The sequence below is a fragment of the Bufo bufo genome, chromosome 1 (genome assembly GCF_905171765.1).
Source record: "Bufo bufo chromosome 1, aBufBuf1.1, whole genome shotgun sequence".
In the NCBI taxonomy this organism is placed as follows: domain Eukaryota; kingdom Metazoa; phylum Chordata; class Amphibia; order Anura; family Bufonidae; genus Bufo; species Bufo bufo.
In genome coordinates, this window is record NC_053389.1 from 232,020,827 (window position 1) to 232,044,315 (window position 23,489).

At 47.0% G+C, this 23,489-nt stretch overlaps 1 protein-coding gene across 4 annotated transcripts in view; it reads left to right on the top strand.

Annotated features, from left to right (window-relative positions):
- The first annotated feature begins 850 nt into the window (after positions 1–850).
- Positions 851–23,489, top strand: part of ADIPOR2 (adiponectin receptor 2) — a 47,861-nt gene continuing 25,222 nt past the window's right edge. The window contains exons 1-3 of one of the 4 annotated variants that reach the window (XM_040436593.1): positions 856–940; positions 3,626–3,731; positions 13,299–13,531. In XM_040436593.1, coding sequence (XP_040292527.1) covers positions 3,722–3,731; positions 13,299–13,531 — 243 coding nt within the window. In that variant the 5' untranslated portion in view covers positions 856–940; positions 3,626–3,721. Of the gene's footprint in view, positions 1,017–3,625; positions 3,732–13,298; positions 13,532–23,489 lie in introns of all 4 variants that reach the window. The other 3 variants (XM_040436586.1, XM_040436599.1, XM_040436577.1) reach the window with 3 other exon arrangements.

Here is a 23,489-nt window from a genome sequence, read left to right on the forward strand (position 1 = left end):
CAGCTGTGTATGGAGACCTAGTAGCAATGCTCCATGTGAAAATATGCAAACAGGTATAACTACCTAAGAACTGTCTCGCTGGCGCCACCTGCTGGAGGAGGCTCCTTCTAAAATACTCCCCTAAGCTGTGTCCAAGGCATGTGACTCAACTAGCCAGAGACCTACTGTGTACCGATGAGGGTCAAACATCCCAAAAGAGCTGTCTGCAGATCAATATTTTCTTGGTCAGGTGCAGTGATGCTAAACTTCGGCACTCCAGCTGTGGTGAAACTATGACTCCCACCATGCTATACAGATCTTGTAGGGCCCCACAGCAAAACATGGCACCTTCACAGTATATTATACCACTGGCTGGCTGCAGCCACCACTAGGGGGCGCTCAGTGCATAGTCTATTTGCCTTGTCATTAGACCTCCAAAATATGCCACTAGCTTGAGAAAAGGTTCTCTTCCTCTGTCTAGAAGATAGGAATCTTTATACATTGATATTGAAGACATATAGTAAAATGAACATTATTAAGTGTCAGATAAGTTCCTGACAGTTGAGTACTGTTCCCACTGGCAATCTTGGGTGATCGCTATAAACCCTTCACTGTACAAGCGTCTTGGTTGTCACAGAAACAAGTCATGTGACCCGGACGTTAAGGAGGAAGTCTACGATTGGCCGGTGAGAAGCACGTGTGTGTAACGACCTTGGTTTGTGCAAAACAAATAAAGAGGCGGGGCTGAGTAGGACTACACCTCCCGGCCTGCTGCGCGGCGAGGGCGGGGCTTCTAACCCCGACGTTGCGGTGCATGCCAACTGGAAGTGCTGTGATTGGTCAGTGCTCCCTCGTGCGATGGGCGTCATGATGACGCTGCCAGGCAACCTGGGGAGGCGACAATAAGAGGCGGCCGGACTGGCAGAAGAGCGGAGCGGCTGGAGACGGGAAGCGGGAGAAGGTGAGGCGATCGCTGTGGAGCGGAGACCGGGAGAGCGGAGGATGTGACGCGGTGCTATTTCCGATGACGTCCTTGTGTAATTATCTACCGACATAGCCCTGTACTAACCGCCAGCCTGTCAGCTGTGCGCCTGTCTACTGCCACAATGCCTCCCTGTACACTTCTACTCACCCACTATCACATGGCCCTGCCCCAGTCTTCATCCTTCACCCACATGTACTGCCAGCGACACCCAGTGTACCCCTATACTGGCTGAATACCCTCTGAGGTGTATACCGCACCAGTACCACTTCTCAGCCAGTATACTGGTCTAATGCTGTGTATGCCTGTGCAGTTTAATACATGCACCTCACACAACCTGCATAGTGGCATCTGGTCACCCTATCCGCCTGTCTACTGCCCTGCACCCTTTATCCTGTCACCCTATATACTTATCTACTGCCCCGCACCCTCTATCCTATCACCCTCTATACATATCTACTGCCCCGCACCCTCTATCCTGTCACCCTATATACATATCTACTGCCCCGCACCCTCTATCCTGTCACCCTGTATACTTATCTACTGCCCCGCACCCTCTATCCTGTCACCCTGTATACTTATCTACTGCCCCGCACCCTCTATCCTGTCACCCTATATACATATCTACTGCCCCGCACCCTCTATCCTGTCACCCTGTATACTTATCTACTGCCCCGCACCCTCTATCCTGTCACCCTGTATACATATCTACTGCCCCGCACCCTCTATCCTGTCACCCTGTATACATATCTACTGCCCCGCACCCTCTATCCTGTCACCCTGTATACTTATCTACTGCCCCGCACCCTGTATACTGCCCGGCACTTCTCCTCCTGCCACCCTGTATACTGCCCGGCACTTCTCCTCCTGTCACCCTGTATACTGCCCGGCACTTCTCCTCCTGTCACCCTGTATACTGCCCGGCACTTCTTCTCCTGTCACCCTGTATACTGCCCGGCACTTCTCCTCCTGTCACCCTGTATACTGCCCGGCACTTCTCCTCCTGTCACCCTGTATACTGCCCGGCACTTCTCCTCCTGTCACCCTGTATACTGCCCGGCACTTCTCCTCCTGTCACCCTGTATACTGCCCGGCACTTCTCCTCCTGTCACCCTGTATACTGCCCGGCACTTCTCCTCCTGTCACCCTGTATACTGCCCGGCACTTCTCCTCCTGTCACCCTGTATACTGCCCGGCACTTCTCCTCCTGTCACCCTGTATACTGCCCGGCACTTCTCCTCCTGCCACCCTGTATACTGCCCGGCACTTCTCCTCCTGTCACCCTGTATACTGCCCGGCACTTCTCCTCCTGTCACCCTGTATACTGCCCGGCACTTCTCCTCCTGTCACCCTGTATACTGCCCGGCACTTCTCCTCCTGTCACCCTGTATACTGCCCGGCACTTCTCCTCCTGTCACCCTGTATACTGCCCGGCACTTCTCCTCCTGTCACCCTGTATACTGCCCGGCACTTCTCCTCCTGTCACCCTGTATACTGCCCGGCACTTCTCCTCCTGTCACCCTGTATACTGCCCGGCACTTCTCCTCCTGTCACCCTGTATACTGCCCGGCACTTCTCCTCCTGTCACCCTGTATACTGCCCGGCACTTCTCCTCCTGTCACCCTGTATACTGCCCGGCACTTCTCCTCCTGTCACCCTGTATACTGCCCGGCACTTCTCCTCCTGTCACCCTGTATACTGCCCGGCACTTCTCCTCCTGTCACCCTGTATACTGCCCGGCACTTCTCCTCCTGTCACCCTGTATACTGCCCGGCACTTCTCCTCCAGCCACCCTGTATACTGCCCGGCACTTCTTCTCCTGTCACCCTGTATACTGCCCGCCACTGCTTCCCCTGTCACCCTGTATACTGCCCGGCACTTCTTCTCCTGTCACCCTGTATACTGCCCGCCACTGCTTCCCCTGTCACCCTGTATACTGCCCGGCACTTCTCCTAATACATAATTACTGTTGTCCTACCATGCACCTCTGCCCGTGTTGTGCCCACCTGGCTGTCCTGTCCGCCTTGTGGACCCTGCTGGTCACTTCTGACCAGGATGTGTTCACTGTGAGGCCCCCTATGCCGGTGGCTTCTCCTGAAGTAAGCAGGTCTATTTTTCCTTTCATACTTTCTTTCTCAAGGGGCCCAGCGGCTCAATGGCTCCATTCAATGTAGTGGGTTTAGCTGACCTCATGTGGACACGAGTGCAGCACCTGACACCCTTTAATGCCCATGTATATCAGCTCCCAGTGGCCATAGGTTGCTCTGTGTGTATCTTCTGTGACCCATTGCTCCTTTGGGGTTCTTTGCTTTGGCTCCTACCTTTTCCATGACAGTCCTCCTGGCACCGGGCACCTCTTGAGGGCATTTTATAGATGCCACCTACGGATGCTCTAATAACGGCAATAAGTGCCAACTGGGGTGGAATGTAGGAAATGATTGATGCCAAGTAGCATATCGAGCTGGCAGCATGCCCTGTGATTACTTCCTGGGAGAAGTTGTGGAAGTGTCTTACCCGATGTACTTTTTCGGCGTCTATATCTTGTACTGAATGGGAAAGACGTCTGAAGTCGGCCTCTGAGAGGGTGCAGCTACGTCTAGGCCGCAGCACCTTCACTATGAGGGGAGATTTGGCATCTGAAGTGTCTCTTCTGTTTGGTTTCAGTGGTACCCATAGTAAATTGGCACAGAATTTTCTGGCACCAATTTGGAAATACCTGACTTGCAGTATAAGGTGGTCACCCTACTGAGCAGCTGTGACATGTCAGGAGGTAAGTAGAGGGACCTCTCTAGAGGACCAGTCAGCTCTCCTGGTATGTTCCCTTTAATACACATTTGACTTGCACATCCGAATCTTTTCTTTTAACTGTATAGATCAGTTTATTCCTCCTAGAAATGTATGTATGTATCTGGGAGTTACCATTCCCCCCTGTCAATGGTGTGTCCCTACATAATGTGGTACTATAAGCTCTAATTGGGCAGTGTCAGAATCTGTAAGGACACCCCCACACTAGTAACAACATGTCAGTGTAATCCTAAATTTCTAGGAGGAGTAACAGAGGAACGCAAAACTGTCAAAGGAGCTCCAGATTGGTTATTTTCTGGGTTATACCATGATTTACTTTAACCTCTGCGCCTCCTGTGCCCTACACTATATGGTCTCCTTCTTCCTGCGCATGTCAGGGCAACCCTACAATCTGGAGCTTTAAAATAAGAGGGGCGGCTGATACCAGTGACACATCAGCACTGGAGATATGCAACATAAAGTAGTAATCATGGGGGTCAGGGAGGTTTCTAGACTTGCCTGACATGGGCAATAGAACATGTTCGCCTATGCTTCAGTCAGCCTTTCTGTAGTGTGAAATGGCTGATCACAGGGAGAAGTAGATTGGATTCCCCCACCTGCGGCCCTCCAGCTGTTGCAAAACTACAATTCCCAGCATGCCTGCACAGCCTACAGCTATTAGGTTGTGCTGGGAGTTGTAGTTTGGCTGCAGGTGGGGCATCCCTGCTCTATCGTATGGCCCGGCTCTCTCCAGTATGAATTGGCTAATAACATGGAGCACAAGATTTCACAGGTAAGGGCTCCTGCACACGACCGTATCCGTTTTGCGTTCTGTAAGTTACAGATCCGCAAAATATGGACGCGGTCTGCGTGTCATCCACTTTTTATTTTTTATTTTTTTGCGGACCCATTGTTTTCAATAGGTTCATGATCTGCATTTTGCAGACATTCTCTCTTTTTGCGGAACGGACATACAGATGCTTAAAAGCACGCGGATCATCGGTGTGTTTTCTGCATCCATATGTCCGTTCCAGCAAAAGGATAGCACATGTTCTATACTTGGTCACAAAATGCAGACCATAGACCCATTGAAGTCAATGGGTTCGCAAAAAATCCGGATGCAATCCGTATTTTGTGGATCCGCATGAGGCCTAATCCTTAAATCTATATTCCTTGCTAGTAGCACATAAGGATAGAAACCATCAGCATTTACCAGAGTTACTTTTACTACAGTTTCCCTCATCTGACACTTCGGGTCCCAGCACGTTACATGTGGTAATCTATTGTCCCATGTAGTCAGCCCCGCTCAGACATCGGGATCGAAAGCATGGCAGACATTTGTATTGAACTTCAGTTTTGTGGCCCCTTTAAATCCTAGAGTCTGGCCCCTGGTATAGCGCGGCGCTCTGCCTCTTTTAGCTCCAGCTCTTCTTGGCGAGACCTTGACATTAATATCTGTGCGGATTTAAAGGCTTGCATCATGTACAAGCCAATTAAAGTTTGTAAAGCAGCTATGGCTTGTGATGTAACCTCAGAGGGAGCCGCCGGGGCCCTGCTCTGCCGCGGGGTTTCCCATGAGTTATCCAGGGGCTGTAATGTGGTCAGCGGTTAGTGGATCTCATCTGGCAAGTCCCACATGTCACCAGGCCCTGACGGGGCCAGAACTGTACATTGGGTACCATTGTAAGGGACACGCTCCTTTAGTAAATGACAGCCGCTATTGCATGCATTTGCTGAATGACGCCCCAAATTGCTGATCGGGGGCTTGTATGACTTTTGTGTCTATGAAATTGACATCTTTTTGTCTATAGAGGTCACAAGGGTCAATCAAAAGCTCGAGAGGCTATGCTAAAGGGGGATAAAGATAATATTTGGGGGGGGGGGGGGTCACACATATACACAACATACTCGTCGCACCGCCTTGCCTCACATTTTGTGACATCCCCAGTAGTTTTGGTAATGGGTTTGATTGCCCCCCCCATGAATTCTGTAGCTTCTGAGGTGCTGGTTGATGTAGTACATCATTACCTATCTCCGAGGCTCTGTTCCTGCCTGTGGTGGTTTATATTCCTGTAGCGACATAGGTTGGCTCTCTGTCCAGTATGTGCTTTTATTTTAGGATGGGGGTACAGCAGCTGCGGCTCAGATGACCTGCCCTGTGCTTATCCCCGTATATAGCAACTTGTGTACCTGGTGCTGCGTCCCAGTGGTTGCCTTCTGGATATGCCAGGGTGGCATGGTCTGCTGCCGTACATTGTGGTAGATGTAGAGCATACAACAGGTACTGACTCGGTGACGCCCCCCTGTGCACATGGGATTTGTCTTTCAGTACGGAATTCTGTATGCAGCTCTGGTTGTGAATGGAGTAGAAGACTATATATCAGGGGCCGTGTCTTGCCTAATGGCAGTGTGTGTGTAATACATCTTTAGCCCCTCAGGATGGGTCATAAGATGAGAGCAGTCCATCGTCCATGATCTTCTGGAGTCCTGGATTTGGTATTTCTGATTTTATCCTCGTTGTTTTTTATTATTTCCTTTTCTGGATTATCTGTAATCTATTTGGATTCATCCGGAACCTCTCCTAGAAATGACGAAATCTCTCGGGTGAAAGGGTTTCATTGTATAATGACAAGTACTGCAACTTTCGCATAGATGTTGTTTCTTTTCCTCACCATATTCAAGATCTCTGCTTGCTCGGAGCAAATGAAAACCTGCCTTGGCCTAGTTCTGCTCCCAGAGCTAGGGCTTTATTGCAGTGTGTCAGTGGATACGCATAACGGACAAGGATAGGACTGTTCTATCAGAGGCCAGCTGTTCCGTTCCACAAAAAATGGAATGCACACTGACGTCATCCGTATTTTTTGCGGACCGCAAAATACTGAAAAAGCCATATGGTCATGTGCAAGAGGCCCAAGTCTTTCTCCTGGCCTGACTAACAGGCTGATGATCCTTCACTGATACATTGAAACAAACCCATCAACTCTTGGAGCGGGTCTAGGTCAGGATGGGATTTTACAACACAAGACTCCATCATGCCTCCAGTTTATGCAGTTTTTTTTAACTCTTAAAACTTTTACATTTCCACCCCAGTCAGTGGTTCTTGTGGGAATATCCATACTCTCCTGCTCCCTACCACTCCCCCTCCAGCTCTCTACAGCGGTCATTACTCTTGTAAACTTGCAAATGGATGGGGTCACGTGTGCCGCAGCAGCCAATGACTGGCCTCAGTGCTGATGTCCCCTAGCGGCACGTCACTGCTGGGTCATGTGACCCCTGGAATATCCTGTTAAGACCCTTTTCACGCTGAGTTTTTTACCGTTGGCATTTGGTACAAAAAGCTGCTGATGGCTGCGCTGAATCTGCCTCCCATTGGGTGGCCGTGCTGCATTTCACGTGGCCGCGGTTTATGGCCATCGCCATGCAAAGGAAGGACATGTTCTTTCTTGATGCGGTTAAGCTCCATTCAGTGGCGGCTAAACCACGACCGGGTCCGCAGCATTCACAGTAGAAAAGCCGCAGTAGACCCCAGAGGGCTTTCTTCCAAGGAATATGCAGCTGATTTTGCATTTGAAGAATCCACCATGTGAATGGCGCCTAAAAAGCGTGTATCCCAAGAAACAAACGTGTCCCCTATTCACAGCGTAGGTATGTTATGGGTGGCACCTCTGCCAGTTACAAGAATGCCGCTCCGTTATCTCAGTGGCAGTGCTGGCCCCACCGGTCCGATACCTCCGCCCTATACTATGACACTCCTGTAAGGCTGAGCACTTCTTGCTGTTTGAGTCACTATTTTAGGGTGTGGGTCATGTGCAGTTTAGGATTTACAACGCCCATTGGACAGTATAAAAATCAATTGCCGATATGTCACAAGTTCGAGACTTGGGCCTCGGTCACGTTTCCGTGTCTGTTTGATTGCCGTGGAAAATCCGTCCGTGTTTCATCTGTGAAGAACCAGTGTGCCATCTGTATTCCACGGACGCTGCTCAGCTGATGTGGAACCAACACGCCCATTGAAACCTGTAAATATAGGGATGCCATCCGTGGTGTATGGGTGAAATTTTTATTTTATGTATTTTTTTCACATGGGTGTGCTTCCGTGATTCATTTTATTTTTTTCCCACAGATTTTAATGGGTGTGCTTCTGTTATTTATTATTATTTTTTTTCCTACTGGTTCACCGATGTGTGAACCAGCACATTCAAATCAATGGGTACTTGTCCTGTCTGTGGAAAATGCAAATAGCTCACATCCGTGAAAAACGAAATCGGAGGTCGGAATTGAAGTCTGTGCTAGAAATGTCACCTGACATCGTGCAGGTTTGGGTTCTTGTGATGTGACTGCAGTCTTGGGGTGGCTCACCCTGTGTAGTCCTAGCTGGCAGAGGAGTAACCCTCAGTAATAAATCCCTCAGAGAGAAGTCGTCATCCGGGCAGCTTTTCCTGTTCTGCAGGTCTTCCCTGCCCGGCTCGTTTCAGTAGATTTTATAGTGACAGCATTTTGGGATGGGGCTGCACCCGTGGGGTAAAGCTCACAGGTCACCAAGGAGCTACCTGGCTGTATACAATAAAAATAGCTTCAAGAGGTTCCGAAGGAGCTGGGGTGTGTCTCCTTTTTAGGGAAGGGGGGGGGGGGTGTCATCATATCCCTAACTATTGGGACAGAGAAGAGGGTATGTGGTGATGGTGGAATATGCTTAGTTGTTTGTAGTTTATTATGTGTGCATATATGCAGCAGAGCTGTAGTGTAAAGCATGGGGGAGACAGCAGTGGATTTTGGACTATCGTAGACTCCGCTAGACAATGCAGCTAAGTTGGAGTCCCTTCTCATGGCTGTGCCCTCATGGAGCAGAACTGCAGTGTAAAGCATTTCTGATGAGACAGCAGGTGGATTTTGGCCTACCTCAGACTCCAGTAGACAGTGCAGCTAAGCTGGAGTCTTGTAGCTTTGACCTGATGGAGCCTAGGTATAAAGCAGGTGACCTAAGCTTCACTTGTGGGTTGTGCCTATGTGCCTGGTCCATTGGCCTGTACCCTCAGCTCTTGGAGATGAGTTACAGTAACGTGCTTGTTCCACAATAATGGTTTATTTTCTTCATTTTCGTCTTGCGCAGCGGGGTCGTTAAGCCGCGCCTGGGGCGATTGGATGGTTGCAGTGTAAACATTTCCTGGCGCAGCCGAGCCTGACTGAGCGGTGGCCACCGAAATGCTGCCTGGATTCTGACTGTCAGCAGGTTCCGCCCAATGACAATACGCTTGATTAGTATCACAGGGGACCGGCCATAAAACCGGATGACACGTGCAGGGTTTTGTTTTCCCGTTCAGCTGATATTTAATAAGGGATTTGTGTTCCGTCGCTGCAGATTGAAGGTTTACCAGAGTTGTCTCTCGGAGGGAAATCAAGAGTCATTAGAGCTTTCATCTGGTTAATTTTAATTTAAATGTTGGATTGCTTCACCTTGTACTTACTGTTTTTTTATTTTTATTTTGTGGATCATGTCCTCTACTCCAGTCACAGCCAAAGCTGCGTTCAGAGGGATAGTAGCAAGTAGCTGCGCCTTGCTGGTGCAGATGTACTATTTCTGACAGCTAACAGAAAATCGTGGTCGACTCGCAATGCAACTTGCCCCCTGGTAACTGTGGGCAGCACAGGGCACTGTGGGAGTGCCGACCGTGCGCCAGCAGTCCTCCAGAGCGGAGAGCCATGCTTAATATGTCATCTCCTTCTTTTACCCCAAGATGCCCTCATTTTATAAGGGGTTATATACAGTGGGCAGTTTAGTGACTCCGCTGGGGTGGGGGAGGTGTAAAGAACAGTTGCTGCTTTTCCGTATATCATAATGACCATCTCTGCCACCACCGCCTCTGTACTTATAATTTTATTTTTATTTTTTTGCTGTGACGTTTCCCCTGAACATCTGTAGTGACCTCAGCCTGAAATTCCTGGGATGGAGGTTTCCAGGCATTAGTCTTGCGCTTCTTCCCAGACGCAGGATATTACTCCACAACCGTTGCCCCATAGTCATAGACTTCAGCTGCTGCCCACTGTGCTCTGTGTCACGGGCTCCTTATCCTGTGCTGCTCTAGGGTGAATGACCCAAATCTTCTGGCTACTTTTTACACTCGCGTTTCGTGCAGATAATACAACCGCATGCATTGTCCTGAACAGATCCGTTTGTATTATCTGTAACATAGCCAAGACAGATCCGTCTTGAACACCATTGAAAGTCAGTGGGAGACGGATTCGCTTTCTATTGTGTCATAGAAAACGGATCCGTCCCCATTGACTTACATTGTGTGTCAGGACGGATGTTTGGCTCAGTTTCGTCAAGCGGACTCCAAAACGCTGCAAGCAGAATGGAGACGGAACGGAGGCAAACTGATGCATTCTGAGCGGATCCCTTTCCATTCAGAATGCATTAGGGCACAACTGATCCGTTTTGGACCGCTTGTGAGAGCCCTGAACGGATCTCACAAACTGAAAGCCAAAACGCCAGTGTAAAAGTAGCCAAAGGGAGTCTGTCACCAGAATTTGCCATTATACACTGCTTATAGCACTGTAGCTGTAGCAAAAACGCTGTTTTATTCATGTTCGAGGGCTCGCAAGTGCCCAGGGGCGGCGTTTGCGCTGTAAGTGCCCGGGCCGCTCTGCCGCCTCTGCATCCAGCCCTGCTCAGAAGTGTATGTGGCCCAGAGCTCCGGCTGGGATAGTGGAATGAGCAGAATAGTTGTGTGGATATTATACGGTGACATGGTGCGTGTGATTCTGCTCGTTTCCATCTCTGGCTGGCAGGGCAGCGTCTCCCTTGCCAGCAGGTGAGCATTTCCTCGGATGTTGCTGACTCCCCTGATAATAAATCATCTACAACAAACTGATCTCCAGGGACTTCATCTGCACGGACTGTACCTGGGGGAATTGGGGGGCCACCTAATATCTAACATGACCTGATGGGCTGCAGCCTGGACGTTGTGGTCCTCGGCGTGCTGACTGCACACTGGATACGGAGCTCAGTCTATGGAGGAGCCAATCATCTGAGTCTTGGACCACACTGTCGCTATAGTAGCTACGTGCTGTACCTTTCTTTTTTTGCACATGCAACCGGCGTGATGGACCAACTTCTATACGTAATGCCTATTGAACGCCATGTTGTGTATTATACATGATCTTGGGGGGGGGGGGGGGGGGGGGGGGTTAGATAAGCAGTAAGTGGCCGTTTCCTCCTCCTCAATTATTTCTTGGGCCCTGCCCTGCTGTGCCAGTTGGCTAATCCTGCCCTCAGCGTCTTTCCTGGTTAATGCTGAGCCCCTAATTTGCATATTAAGCTGTTGCTTGAGAAGCGCGCCCCCCCCCCCCCCCCCCCCCTTTTACCCGGCAGTACACACCGTCTCGCTCTGTATTTTCTTGCCAGCTCATCAGAATCGCCTTGAGGTTAGGGCTCAGACCGACAGCCTGGTACCAGCCCTGGCACAGCTGTGTGCAGTCACTGAATCCTCTACAGACTTCTGTATGGAGCTGAAGAGTTTACAAGCGGCACAGAGATTGTGTGGTTTTTTTTTGGTAAATATATAAAATATAATATTTTTTTTTGCTCTTCAAAGTTGATTTCCAACTCCTGTGCCCCTTTAGTGGGGGTCTGGTGGAGAATGAAGGTCCTGCCCCTGTCTTCAGTTGAGAGGTGCACTTGCAGAGGTAAGGTCCCGTGCAGCTGCTATAGTTCCCCCCCCCCCCCTCCTCCTCCTCCTCCCCAAATCCTCCATTAATCTGATTAGTCTGAAGAATTCCCCACCACCAAAAAAAGGATCTTCTGTAGGCAAGTCCTTCTCTGATTATATAGAGAGATATATATATATATATATATATATATATATATATATATATATACTCACCTAAAGAATTATTAGGAACACCATACTAATACGGTGTTGGACCCCCTTTTGCCTTCAGAACTGCCTTAATTCTACGTGGTATTGATTCCACAAGGTGCTGATAGCATTCTTTAGAAATGTTGGCCCATATTTATAGGATAGCATCTTGCAGTTGATGGAGATTTGAGGGATGCACATCCAGGGCACGAAGCTCCCGTTCCACCACATCCCAAAGATGCTCTATTGGGTTAAGATCTGGTGACTGTGGGGGCCATGTTAGTACAGTGAACTCATTGTCATGTTCAAGAAACCATTTTTCCAGTCTTCAACAGTCCAATTTTGGGGAGCTTGGGCAAATTGTAGCCTCTTTTTCCTATTTGTAGTGGAGATGAGTGGTACCCGGTGGGGTCTTCTGCTGTTGTAGCCCATCCGCCTCAAGGTTGTGCGTTTTGTGGCTTCACAAATGCTTTGCTGCATACCTCGGTTGTAACGAGTGGTTATTTCAGTCAACGTTGCTCTTCTATCAGCTTGAATCAGTCGGCCCATTCTCCTCTGACCTGTAGCATCCACAAGGCATTTTCGCCCACAGGACTGCCGCATACTGGATGTTTTTCCCTTTTCACACCATTCTTTGTAAACCCTAGAAATGGTTGTGCGTGAAAATCCCAGTAACTGAGCAGATTGTGAAATACTCAGACCGGCCCGTCTGGCACCAACAACCATGCCACGCTCAAAATTGCTTAAATCGCCTTTCTTTCCCATTCTGACATTCAGTTTGGAGTTCAGGAGATTGTCTTGACCAGGACCACACCCCTAAATGCATTGAAGCAACTGCCATGTGATTGGTTGACTAGATAATTGCATTAATGAGAAATAGGTGGTCCTAATAATTCTTTAGATGTATGTATGTACCGTATGTGTGTGTGTGTGTATATATATATAATGTATGTGTGTGTGTGTGTATTTTTTTATTTATATAATTATTATAATTTTTTTTTTCCAGGGCCACATTAAGTTCCCAGTCTGCCCCTGCAGACCGCTGAACCGTTTTAGCAATTGTCACTACATTATTGGGTATTTGTAGGGGCAGCCATCTTGTCACCCAGCTTTCCCAGTTTCAGATGTAACCAAGAAACACTTAGAGTATAATCGGTAACCTGTAAAACAGGAACAACTCAGAGACTTGAAGGGGTATTCCGGTTGGTTAAAGTTCTCTATCCACAGGTTGGGGGATAATTTATTAGATCGGTGGTGGTCCTACCACTGGGACCCCCACCGATCACAAGAATGGGATCAATCTGATAGTTATCCTCTGTCCTGTGGATAGGGGATAACTTTATCCAACCAGAACACCCCTTTAACTTTTCTGGGGATCTACAGCTCCAAATAATATTTTTAATAAGATGATGTTCTCCTTTAAGAGACCTTGCCCGAGTCGGGGGTAGATCTTATCAGATTCTCCAGCACTTGATGAATTAATAACTTTTATGATGCATGTGGCAGATATTAGCTGTGCAGGCAGGCAGTGCCGCTCTCTTCTGCGCAGGTTGTCAGTCGGCTCACAATGTCGCAGGGCTCCGCTCACAATAGTAATCCATTCGGCTTTTGTACTGTTGTCATGTTTTTGGGGTTCAGTGACGAGAAGGATGAATATTCAGTTCCTTTTTTTTTTTTTTCTTCTCTATACGCAGATCTTTTGTGCAACGCTGGGCATTCGTCCAGCATAAAGAACACTGAAGTGGGACCCCCACATCCCATGAACACACAAGAGGAGGAGGGGAGCAGCGCCTTTCCTGAGTCCGTCCTAAGGCTGCGTAGAGGACACATGCCAGTCACCTCCGAGGGCACCAACTCCCAACATGACCAGTGTGATGATATGTGCGCCCTTCTGGCTGACCCCCCTCCATGCCCTGCCCAGGAGAATGTAAGTTGCTGCGCCTTAAATGAATACTCTGACAGACAAGGGAGTATTACCATAGGGGTGTGGGCATTTAAAGGGCCAGTGAGTCGTATAATTGCGTGGGAGCATTATAAGAGGAGCAGCCGGTTATTATTGCATCAGAGAACAATGTTTAGAGGGTTTGGTTTGTCTCTGACCATTATTAGTAGGGTGAAGGTCTGGCACCTACTCATCACAATATGTCCTTCTTCCTGTAAACATGAGATCATCTGATTAATAACAAGGGTGGAGAATGTTGATCCTGTGTCGGAAGGATCTCCAGCAGCACAGAGTATGTCAAGGGAGGAGATTTTTGATCCTGTGGTGGAAAGAGCAGGATCCTGGGAAGTCAGACTGAGAGTAATATAGTGGAATGAGCAGGAACCCCTGCAGCACAGAGTATGTCAGGGGAGGAATGTACTGATCATGGTGGAGGCAGTGACTGCTCCTCGTTATGGTTTTATTGGGGACTGAGACTGACTTCCAGAGAAATGTGAATATTGTGATTGTGACATCTGCTTCCATTGGTTGTTGGGTTTTCGGTTTTGTATAAGTCCCTTTATATTTAACTAGGTTTTCTGGGTTCACATTATTCATGGTCAGCAATATCCGATACTCTGCTGCCACTAAGTAGACTCAGTGTGAAGAGGCTATAGCGCTGCAGCCCATTTAAAGGGATTCTTTCAGCTAGTTTAGCCTATAGAGCTGTGTACATGTGCTGCTAGATCACCACTAGCACGTCCACAATATACATTCCCCATAGCTCTGAGTGCTTTTATTCAATAAAAAAAAAAGGATTATATATGCAAATGAGGTTAGTAAGGAGCCCAAGGGGCTGTTACCAACATTTCAGCACCGGCCCCCGCATCTTCCGAATCTCCTCCTTGTTCCACCGATGTCACACAGAGTGCCGAAATCTCACGCATGCACGAGTATACGCCGCATGTCGTGCCGGCATAGTGTTCCTTACCTCTGATGGCATCAGCCTCAGGGAACGAACTGCGCATGCGCGAGATTACAGCACTCTAACTGTGTGACGTCAGGGGAGCAAGGAGAAGATTCGGAAGATGCGGGGCATGGCTGGGCTCCTGAATCATTGGTAACAGCCCCTTGGGCTCCTTACTTGCCTCATTTACATATATATAAAATAATATAAAATATTTTTTTTTGACTGAATAAAAGCACTCAGAGCTATGGGAAATATATATTGTGGATGTGCTAGTGGTGCTTTAGCAGCACATGTCATCAGCTCTATAGAGAGTCTGAGCCCCACCAATCGAATGTTGATGGCCAATCCTGAGGATAGGCCATCAAAATTGTAAATTTGGAAACCTTCCTTTTTAAGAAGCTTCCGTTGCCAGTCTCTTGTGAGTTTTTGCCTCCTTCTATTCTGGTTCAGTAAAGGCGAACGCTTGTTCCAGATCCTCAGCCCATGTAAAGATGCTGCAGATCACCTGATGAAAGAACAAAACTCTCCTTCATCGGATGAATTAATCGTTTATGCGGAGACCTCAGCCATTGTTTCTGGGCGGCAGAACCGCGATCTCCTGCCCAAAAACAATAAATTTGTATGAGGACCTTCCCTATACTGTTGAGGTGATCGCTGCATGTAAATGTAGCTCATTCCTTCACTGACGAGCAGGCAATTATCGGGAAGGAACCTTCCTTCCTGATAATTTTCTGCTCATCGGTGCTTTTGAGCGTTAAAACTGTAAGGCTGCTGGATCTGGGTGAGAGGAATCTTGTGTGGTCAGCTGTCTCTCTGGCGTTCACTTATGTGTCACCCGTTCTCTCTACTTGTTAGTATGACTCGATAAACTTTGTGCCACGAGCCGCTTCCTTATTCTGCGCACTGAAAGGTTACTGCTGCAAACTTCCATCTCTTATCTGTGGCGAATTTCTGAGAATTGTTTGCCAGACTGCTACCATAAAAATGTATACTCGGAACTGCAAGGTCAGTGTTCGCTCAGTGATTAGATCAGTTTTGCTATTCTGTGTCTTGGCTGAAGCACAGACCAAACGCTGACTATGTGAAACTGGTCGGATAAGGCCTCTTGCACACGACCGTATGGTTTTGTAGTCCGTTTTAAACTGATCCGTTTTTTGTTTCAGTAGTGTTTCCGTATGTGATCCGTTTTTTGCAGATCGGAAACGGAAGCATGTCATATACAGTATACAGTAATTACATTGAAAAATTGGGCTGGACATAAAATTTTCAATAGAAGTTTCCGCAAAAACGGAACGTATACGGATGCATTCTGTTTCCGTTCCGTTTTTTTTTTTTTTTTTTCTTTACAGCCCCATTGACTTGGATGGAGCCACGGAACGTGATTTGCGGGCAATAATAGGACAAGTTCTATCTTTTAGCGGAATGGAAATACGAAAAAAAGGAACCTGAATGCATACGGAACGTAAACAAAAAAAAAACGTTCGTGTGTAAGAGGCCTAAAGGAGTGATAGGATGGAATAGTCACAGCAGCACATAGTATTTCAGGGTACGACCACAAGGCGCAGTTGTGTAGTAACTAATTAGGAAGCACTGTATAGTCAGTCTGGATGGTTAATGGCTGTTCAGCACCCGCAATACCACGTTCCCGTTAAGGGCTCATACACACGCCCTTAAAAATATGGATCACGTCTGTGTGCATTCCGTATTTTGCAGAACGGAACATCTGGCCCATAATAGAACAGTGCTATACTTGTCCGTAATACGAACAATAATAGGACATGTTCTATCTTTTGGCGGAACAGAAATACGGACAGACGGAAACGGCATGCACACGTTATTTTTGCCTACCCATTGAAATGAATGGTTCCGCATACGGTCTGCAAAATAAAAAGGAACGGACACAGAAAGAAAATACATTTGTGTGCATGAGTCCTAATACTGCAGACCGACTAAACAGTTTGGTCCTAATAAGCTTAATTAGAGCCCACTGTGCGGTACTCAGCCGCATCACAGCCACAACACAACCGCTCTGTGTAGTCGTACACGAAGAGGTCACAGCCTGCAAAGTGCATCATTGGAGGAACAGGTTCTACCCAACCTGGAAGGAGCAGGGTCCTCCAGCAGCACTGTTAGGAGGGGCACCTTGCGGGAGGCAGGGACCTGTCCGCTCCTGTTGTGTTGGGATAAAGAACTGTTTTTAAAGGGACTGCAATATAAAATACATCCTGTACAGATGATGGCGTTAATCGTCCTTCTGCGTCCAGTTCTGCACAGATTAAAATCTTCCAAGCACTTTACAATCCAATTAATCCAGATTACCGTCTGGGCTCGTCTGCAGCTTCTATGACCTGATCACAGTAAACTTGTAAACTTCCTTTGCTTTTGTGGACAGTTTATAAATGGCGCTCCCCGCAGCCCGTGCACTGTCCTGTCATTCTAGCCTGGCGACGCCGCAGCCTCGGGGTAGAACTGAGCTTGTGTCTTTTATTAGGTCTTACAAAGGAGGACGTGTGCGGAGAGCGAGCCTGCAGCCCCCTGAGCAGCGGCAGGAACCTGGCAACAGTCTGCAACACACAAAGGCTGCCGTGTTCACACCCCAACCTCCAAATACATGAAATCGGAGGATTACTCCATCCAGATCACACCACTCCCTACTAGTGTTTACCTCCAGAAAATCTGGCATTCATAAGATCCAACCCAAATTTTTGTTACTTCTAATGGAACTGATAACTACCCTCTTTTTACTAAAAATGAGGGGTTGTCACAGCCCCGCTCCTCTTGCCAGCATAATTGGAGTGTATTTGCATTGTGCTCAAAGGGGTGGGGGATGAGAAAACAAAGATATTGTCCATAGGATGAAGGGTGTGATGCTTCTTTAACCCCTCCAACTCTCTCGAGGCATTACACAAATCTCATGTACACTTTGTGGATTGATCTGCAGCAAAACCACATCTATACCACACCAAAAACTGCTGTTAGAACTCGGTATGCTGCAGAAATACGCACGGAAATTCATGCAGATCTTATATACGCTCACCCACGCGTGTGCAGTTACCATTGGGGCTCTTTCAGACTATCAATTTTCCACATCCTTGTGCTGTTGAGATGTTAATGGACAGCTCCCGGACTGAACGCTGACCTGATATAGCCCGTTGGCCAATTCACATGTCCAATTGAAATGCAGCATGAAATGTTTTGTTCCGATTTTCATGCTGGACTCATTCAAGTTAGTGGGTCCGTGTAAAAGAAAGTGATTTATGTACTTTAGAAAAACGCGGACGACATGCTGATGTCAGATGGATGAAAAAAATGGACAAAAAAAACAACATTCAACACTCATGGAAAATCATCAGCTTCTAGTGTACAGAAAAGGGGGGGGGGGGGGGACGACAACCCCAGGGGTGCCGAAAGGGGAAGAGGAGGCCCGTGCTCACTCAATATACCCACAGTGACGCCCCAGAGAAATAACTCGGCACAAGCTCCCGAGTACAATATCAGAACTGCAGAAAAAAATGGAGCTAGGAGTGCCAGATAATCAAGTTATAGATATTTTATTGTAGCATAACAACATAAAAATTACATACAAAAGATGCAGTAAGACAAGGAACAAAAAAAGGGGGGCAGGGAGAGGGAAGAACGGCGCCACCCTGGGAGGGACACTCCGGACGAGAATACAGGAATGTATAGGGTCAGCGGGATATATGTATAGATGATGATAATAAACTACCCGCAGATCAACAGTGTATACATGATGAAAAGGTGAGTCACAGAATAACTGCAGAGCCCAACGCGGACATAGACATAAACACCCGGCCATACAAGGAGGAAGCCTAACAATGAGTAGACATCCGGATGGAGGGAAACCGGGGAGTGAAATAGCAGATAGGACTCACCAAAAACAGACCAGGAGTGGGACAACCAGGATGGCGCTACCCCAACGCGCGTTTCGGCGTACCTTCATCAGGGGTTTCTAGTGTACAGAACCCAGATGGGCCCCTCAGGCGGTTCTGCAGTGCAAGAGCCAGCTGTAGAAATATTAATGGACTTTTGGCGCTTATCAACTGATATTTGAAACTGGAGTTCCCCCTTCATTTGGGAACTATGGGATCTGTGTTCCCCTCCCCATATAGTAACATAGTTTATAAGGCTGAAAAAAAGACATTTGTCCATCCAGTTCGGCCTGTTATCCTGCAAGTTGATCCAGAGGAAGGCAAAAAAAAAAACTGTGAGGTAGAAGCCAATTTTCCAAATTTTAGGGGAAATTTATTCCTTCCCGACTCCAATCAGGCATTCAGAATAACTCCCTGGATCATCGACCCCTCTCTTGTAGCTATAGCCTGTAATATTACACTCCAGAAATACATCCAGGCCCCTCTTGAACTCTTTTAGTGAATCCTCTTCTATGTTTGTGTAGAAACCTTCTTTCCTCCAGACGCAGAGGATGTCCCCTCGTCAGTCACAGTCCTGGGGATAAATAGATGAGAGGAGAGATCTCTGTACTGTCCCCTGATATATTTATACATAGTTATTAGATCTCCCCTCAGTCGTCTTTTTTTTTTTTCTAAAGTGAATAACCCTAATTTTGATTAATCTTTCAGGGTATTGTAGTCCCCCCATTCCAGTTATTACTTTAGTTGCCCTTCTCTGTACCCTCTCCTGCTCTGCCTTGTTCGCAGGAGCCCAGAACTGTACACAGTGCTCCATGTGTGGTCTGACTAGTGATTTGTAAAGCGGTAGGACTGTGTTCTCATCACGGGCATCTATGCCCCTTTTTATACATTTTTATTGTTAATTTACTACATAACAACATCAGGGTACGCAGACCCTATAAGGCTACATGCACTTGACGGTGAAAAAAAACGTCTGTTAAAAACAGACACACTTTCAGTTTTTCATGGCCATTTTGCATCAGTGTGTGCATTTGTTTTCTGGCCGTGTGTCTGTTTTTAATGTCACTTTTGCATCAGTTTTTCATGTCCGTTAAAAACTGACTTGAACAATGGAAGAATTTGACTGTCAGTTATTTCTAGACCCACCCTTCTGAGAACACCCACAGGATGGTAGACCTCCCAGCTAAAATAATGTCCCCGGTAGTGTAGGAATTTTTTTATTTTTTTATTATATCATACCCATAACCATCAGACGGCATCTGAGACTAAAGGGCTTCAAAAACAAAAAACGTCTTCAAAGACCTCGTCTCCTTGAACGCCACAGAACTGCTCGTTTGGACTTTGCAAGAGAGCACCAAACATGGGACATTCAAAGGTGGAAGAATGTTTTATTCTCTGATGAGAAAAAATTTAACCTTAATGGTCCTGATGGTTTCCAACATTTCTGGCATGACAAGCAGATCCCACCTGAGATGTTTTCTACGCGCCACAGTGGAGGGGGCGCCATAATGGTCTGGGGTGCTTTTTCCTTCAGTGGAACAATGGAGCTTCAGGAAGTGCAGGGGCATCAAACGGCCGCTGGCTATGTCCAGATGTTGCAGAGGGCATTCCTCATGACTGAGGGCCCCCGTCTGTGTGGTAACGACTGGGGTTTTTCAACAGGACAACGCTATAGTACACAATGCCCGCAGGTAAAGGGACTTCTTCCAGGAGAATAACATCACTCTTTTGGCCCATCCTGTGTGTTCCCCTGATCTAAATCCAATTGAGAACCTTTGGGGATGGATGGCAAGGGAAGTTTACAAAAATGGACAACAGTTTCAGACAGTAGATGGCCTTCGTGCGGCCGTCTTCACCACTTGGAGAAATGTTCCAACTCACCTCATGGAAACGCTTGCATCAAGCATGCCGAAATGAATTTTGGAAGAGATAAACAATAACGGCAGAGCTACTCATTACTGTTTTTTTGGAGGTGTGGTCCTAAACTTTTGATCAGCTGAAAAACAGCCTGTTTCAGTTTATTCGTTTTTTTCATTAAACTTAATGCTCAAAAAATGTTTTGTCTCGCTCCCATTTCTTCTTGTTGCATGTTGAAGCTCTACTTGGAACCTTGTTAAGATCCAGCCATGCTAAATATGATTTTTTTTTGCCATTTTTCAAGTGGTCTTAAACTTTTGATCAGGACTAAGTCAATGTGTTTTTATTCACCCATGAAGTGGCAAAGAGCGACGTTTCGGCTCATACATGAGCCTTTCTCAAGCGCTTGAGAGGCTCATGTGTGAGCCGAAACGTCGCTCTTTGCCACTTCATGGGTGAATAAAAACACATTGACTTATTGAAGAGTCTTCTGGAGTGCAGTCCGATTTTTGTTCTATACAAGTGGGTAAGCACCTATTGCCATACTTGGACCTTGCACCCTCCTACTTTCCTTTTTTTTTTCTTTTTGGATGATCATTTTATTATTATTTTTTTACCGCTTTAATAATGCCCCCAACGTAGGGCCCCATCTTAAATAATTTCCCCCATGGTTTAAATAATAGCCCACCACTGGTTTTGTTTTTTTACAAAAAAGAGAAACTCACCTTTATCCACTTGCTCGCACTGCAGCAGTCTCTTCTCTTTTGACAGAACAGGACCTGCTGAAGGTGCGCGATGACGTCACTGCGTGCTCCCACATGGTTACGTCACCACGCATATCGCAGGTCCTGCTCAATGAAGAGACTGCATTTTCCTGGTAGACCCTGTGTGGGATCTGCCAGGAAAATGCTCCTCCATCTCCAGGGCTTTCAAGGGCAGGTGAAGGCAACCTTGTCCTGCATACTCTAATTAGTCACAACTCCCATCATCCAGAGGTTATTCACTTCTACTCCATAGCCTGGGCAAGTAATTATTTTGGCCCTTCCTCTCTTGCTTATCTCACCTTTCACTGTGCATTGTATTAAAGAGGACCTTTCACTGCTCCTGACATGTCTGTTTTTATTAGCTTCATGCATTCACCATGTAATAACTATTCTGGAGCATCTATTCTTATGTCTGTATGTTGTGCCGTTCCTGTATTATTTCTACTAGAAGTTATGAAAGAATTGCTATTAGCCTTCAGTAAGGGTACAGAGGGGAGGTAACCAGTGGGGGCGTGTACCTGCACAGTCTGAAGATGGCAGCGCTGATTGGATAGAGGGAGACTGTGCAGGTACACGCCCCCACTGGTTACCTCCCCTCTGTACCCTTACTGAAGGCTAATAGCAATTCTTTTATAACTTCTAGTAGAAATAATACAGGAATGGGACAACATACAGACATAACAATTCTGGAGCATCTATTCTTATTACATGGTGAATGCATAAAGCTATTAAAACAGGCATGTCCGGAACGCTGAAAGGTCCTCTTTAAGTAACAAGATAGGACTTTTGTTCACGTGATGCACGACATACTGGCTTCTGTTATCTGACAATTGTCACGCGCTGATCTCATCAGGCACGGTGCCCACTGGATTTTTCCATTTCTGGGCACAAGTAAAAGGGCTCTATTTATGTCTGAGCCGTCATGAGAGAGAGGACAAAATGTGACCACTTCTTATCTGCTTAGCATTTTATATAATATATGAACCAGTCAGATTGACACAAGGAACCTGGTCACCACGCTCGAGCCTGGCACAGTGTTTCTCTCAGCATGTCTGGCCTTGTCCGCCAAAATCTTTCCTTGCCAAATTCTCAAGACTGTGTGTGTGACAGAAGATAATCTGAAACTTGTGATTGTGGTTAAAGTCCAGGGGTCACCTGCTGTACTTTATTACTGTAAATCTCATTTATGGACCCTGGCAGTGCCTGGCCCTTACACATCTATTGAACCTTTTGGGAGTCTAGGAAGTCCATCTGCACTGATACATTGTAACAAACGTCCCCCTTGCTTTTTAATATTTATTTGGATGCTCTTCTTGGTCAACGGTCGTTAGCATTAACTTGGCCTCTGACTTTGCCGATGTCTTGTTAATCAGGAATCCAGAAGGTGAAACTGCCCCCAGACTCTGCAGGACCTCATGGATATAGGGCATCTCTCAGGTTACACCGTCAACCTGGATACATCTGAAGCTATGCTCCTTAGGGGCCTGGCAAGAGGGTGATGGACCACCACCACCTGTCCTTTTCAATGGCACACCCACACTCACAAGTCCCTCTCTCATTTGGGAGCGAGAGTTGTCAAATCACCATTCTAATATCATGCCATATATATATATATATATATATATATATATATATACACATTGAAGGACACCTTGGCAAGTTGACGCTATCTTCCCTTGTCATATGTGGGTAGTCCTTATATATTACAATCGCTGCCAATTTACTTTGCCCACGGGATGAGAAAAAGGTACATTTTCTTAGTCCCATTCTTATTTGGAAAGGTCGTCGCCCTAGAATCCCCAATAACATCTTGCAGCACCCTAGATTAAATGTCGGGCTGAATTTCCCAAACCTTACGGCCTATAACCTTGCGGTGCTGATGAGAGTGGCCGCAAGCACTGAGGGAAGGGGGAGCCAAGCTAAACTTTTGCACCAGGGCACATGAGCCTTTAGCTACGCTGCTGGGTGATAGATCAGGATTATAGGGGGGGATGCTTGAACACCTCAAAACAACGTTTTTGCAGTGTGGGCAGCGCAAGTCAAATTGGGGCGGCCATTGTTTCTTGCACTGCAGCCATAGTTGGACTGACATAACTCGTTCAAACCTGCACAGCAACTATTGAGTAGATTATACTGAAAAATTGTGTATTTTCTGAAAGTAAAATCTACAGCCAGAGTGCGGATAATTTTTTGACTATATCTGTAGGCACCGTGACCGTTCTGGGCATTTGTTAGGAGCGCTTCGTCTACAGAGTTTACAGTTTCAGTTGACTGTTATTTTTTTTTTTTGCTGTTTCTCTCTTTTTGTCCCCAGCTCCCCTTCCTTGTTCTCTTTAAAACAATGGTCATATGCATGTCATGAGACGCTGGAGTTGGATTGCATATATTGTGATTACATGTGGAGATCATATGTTGACCTTTTTGCATAACCTCGTAACTCCTTTTACGATCATCCCTGAATAAAAAACATTAAGGCTTCATGC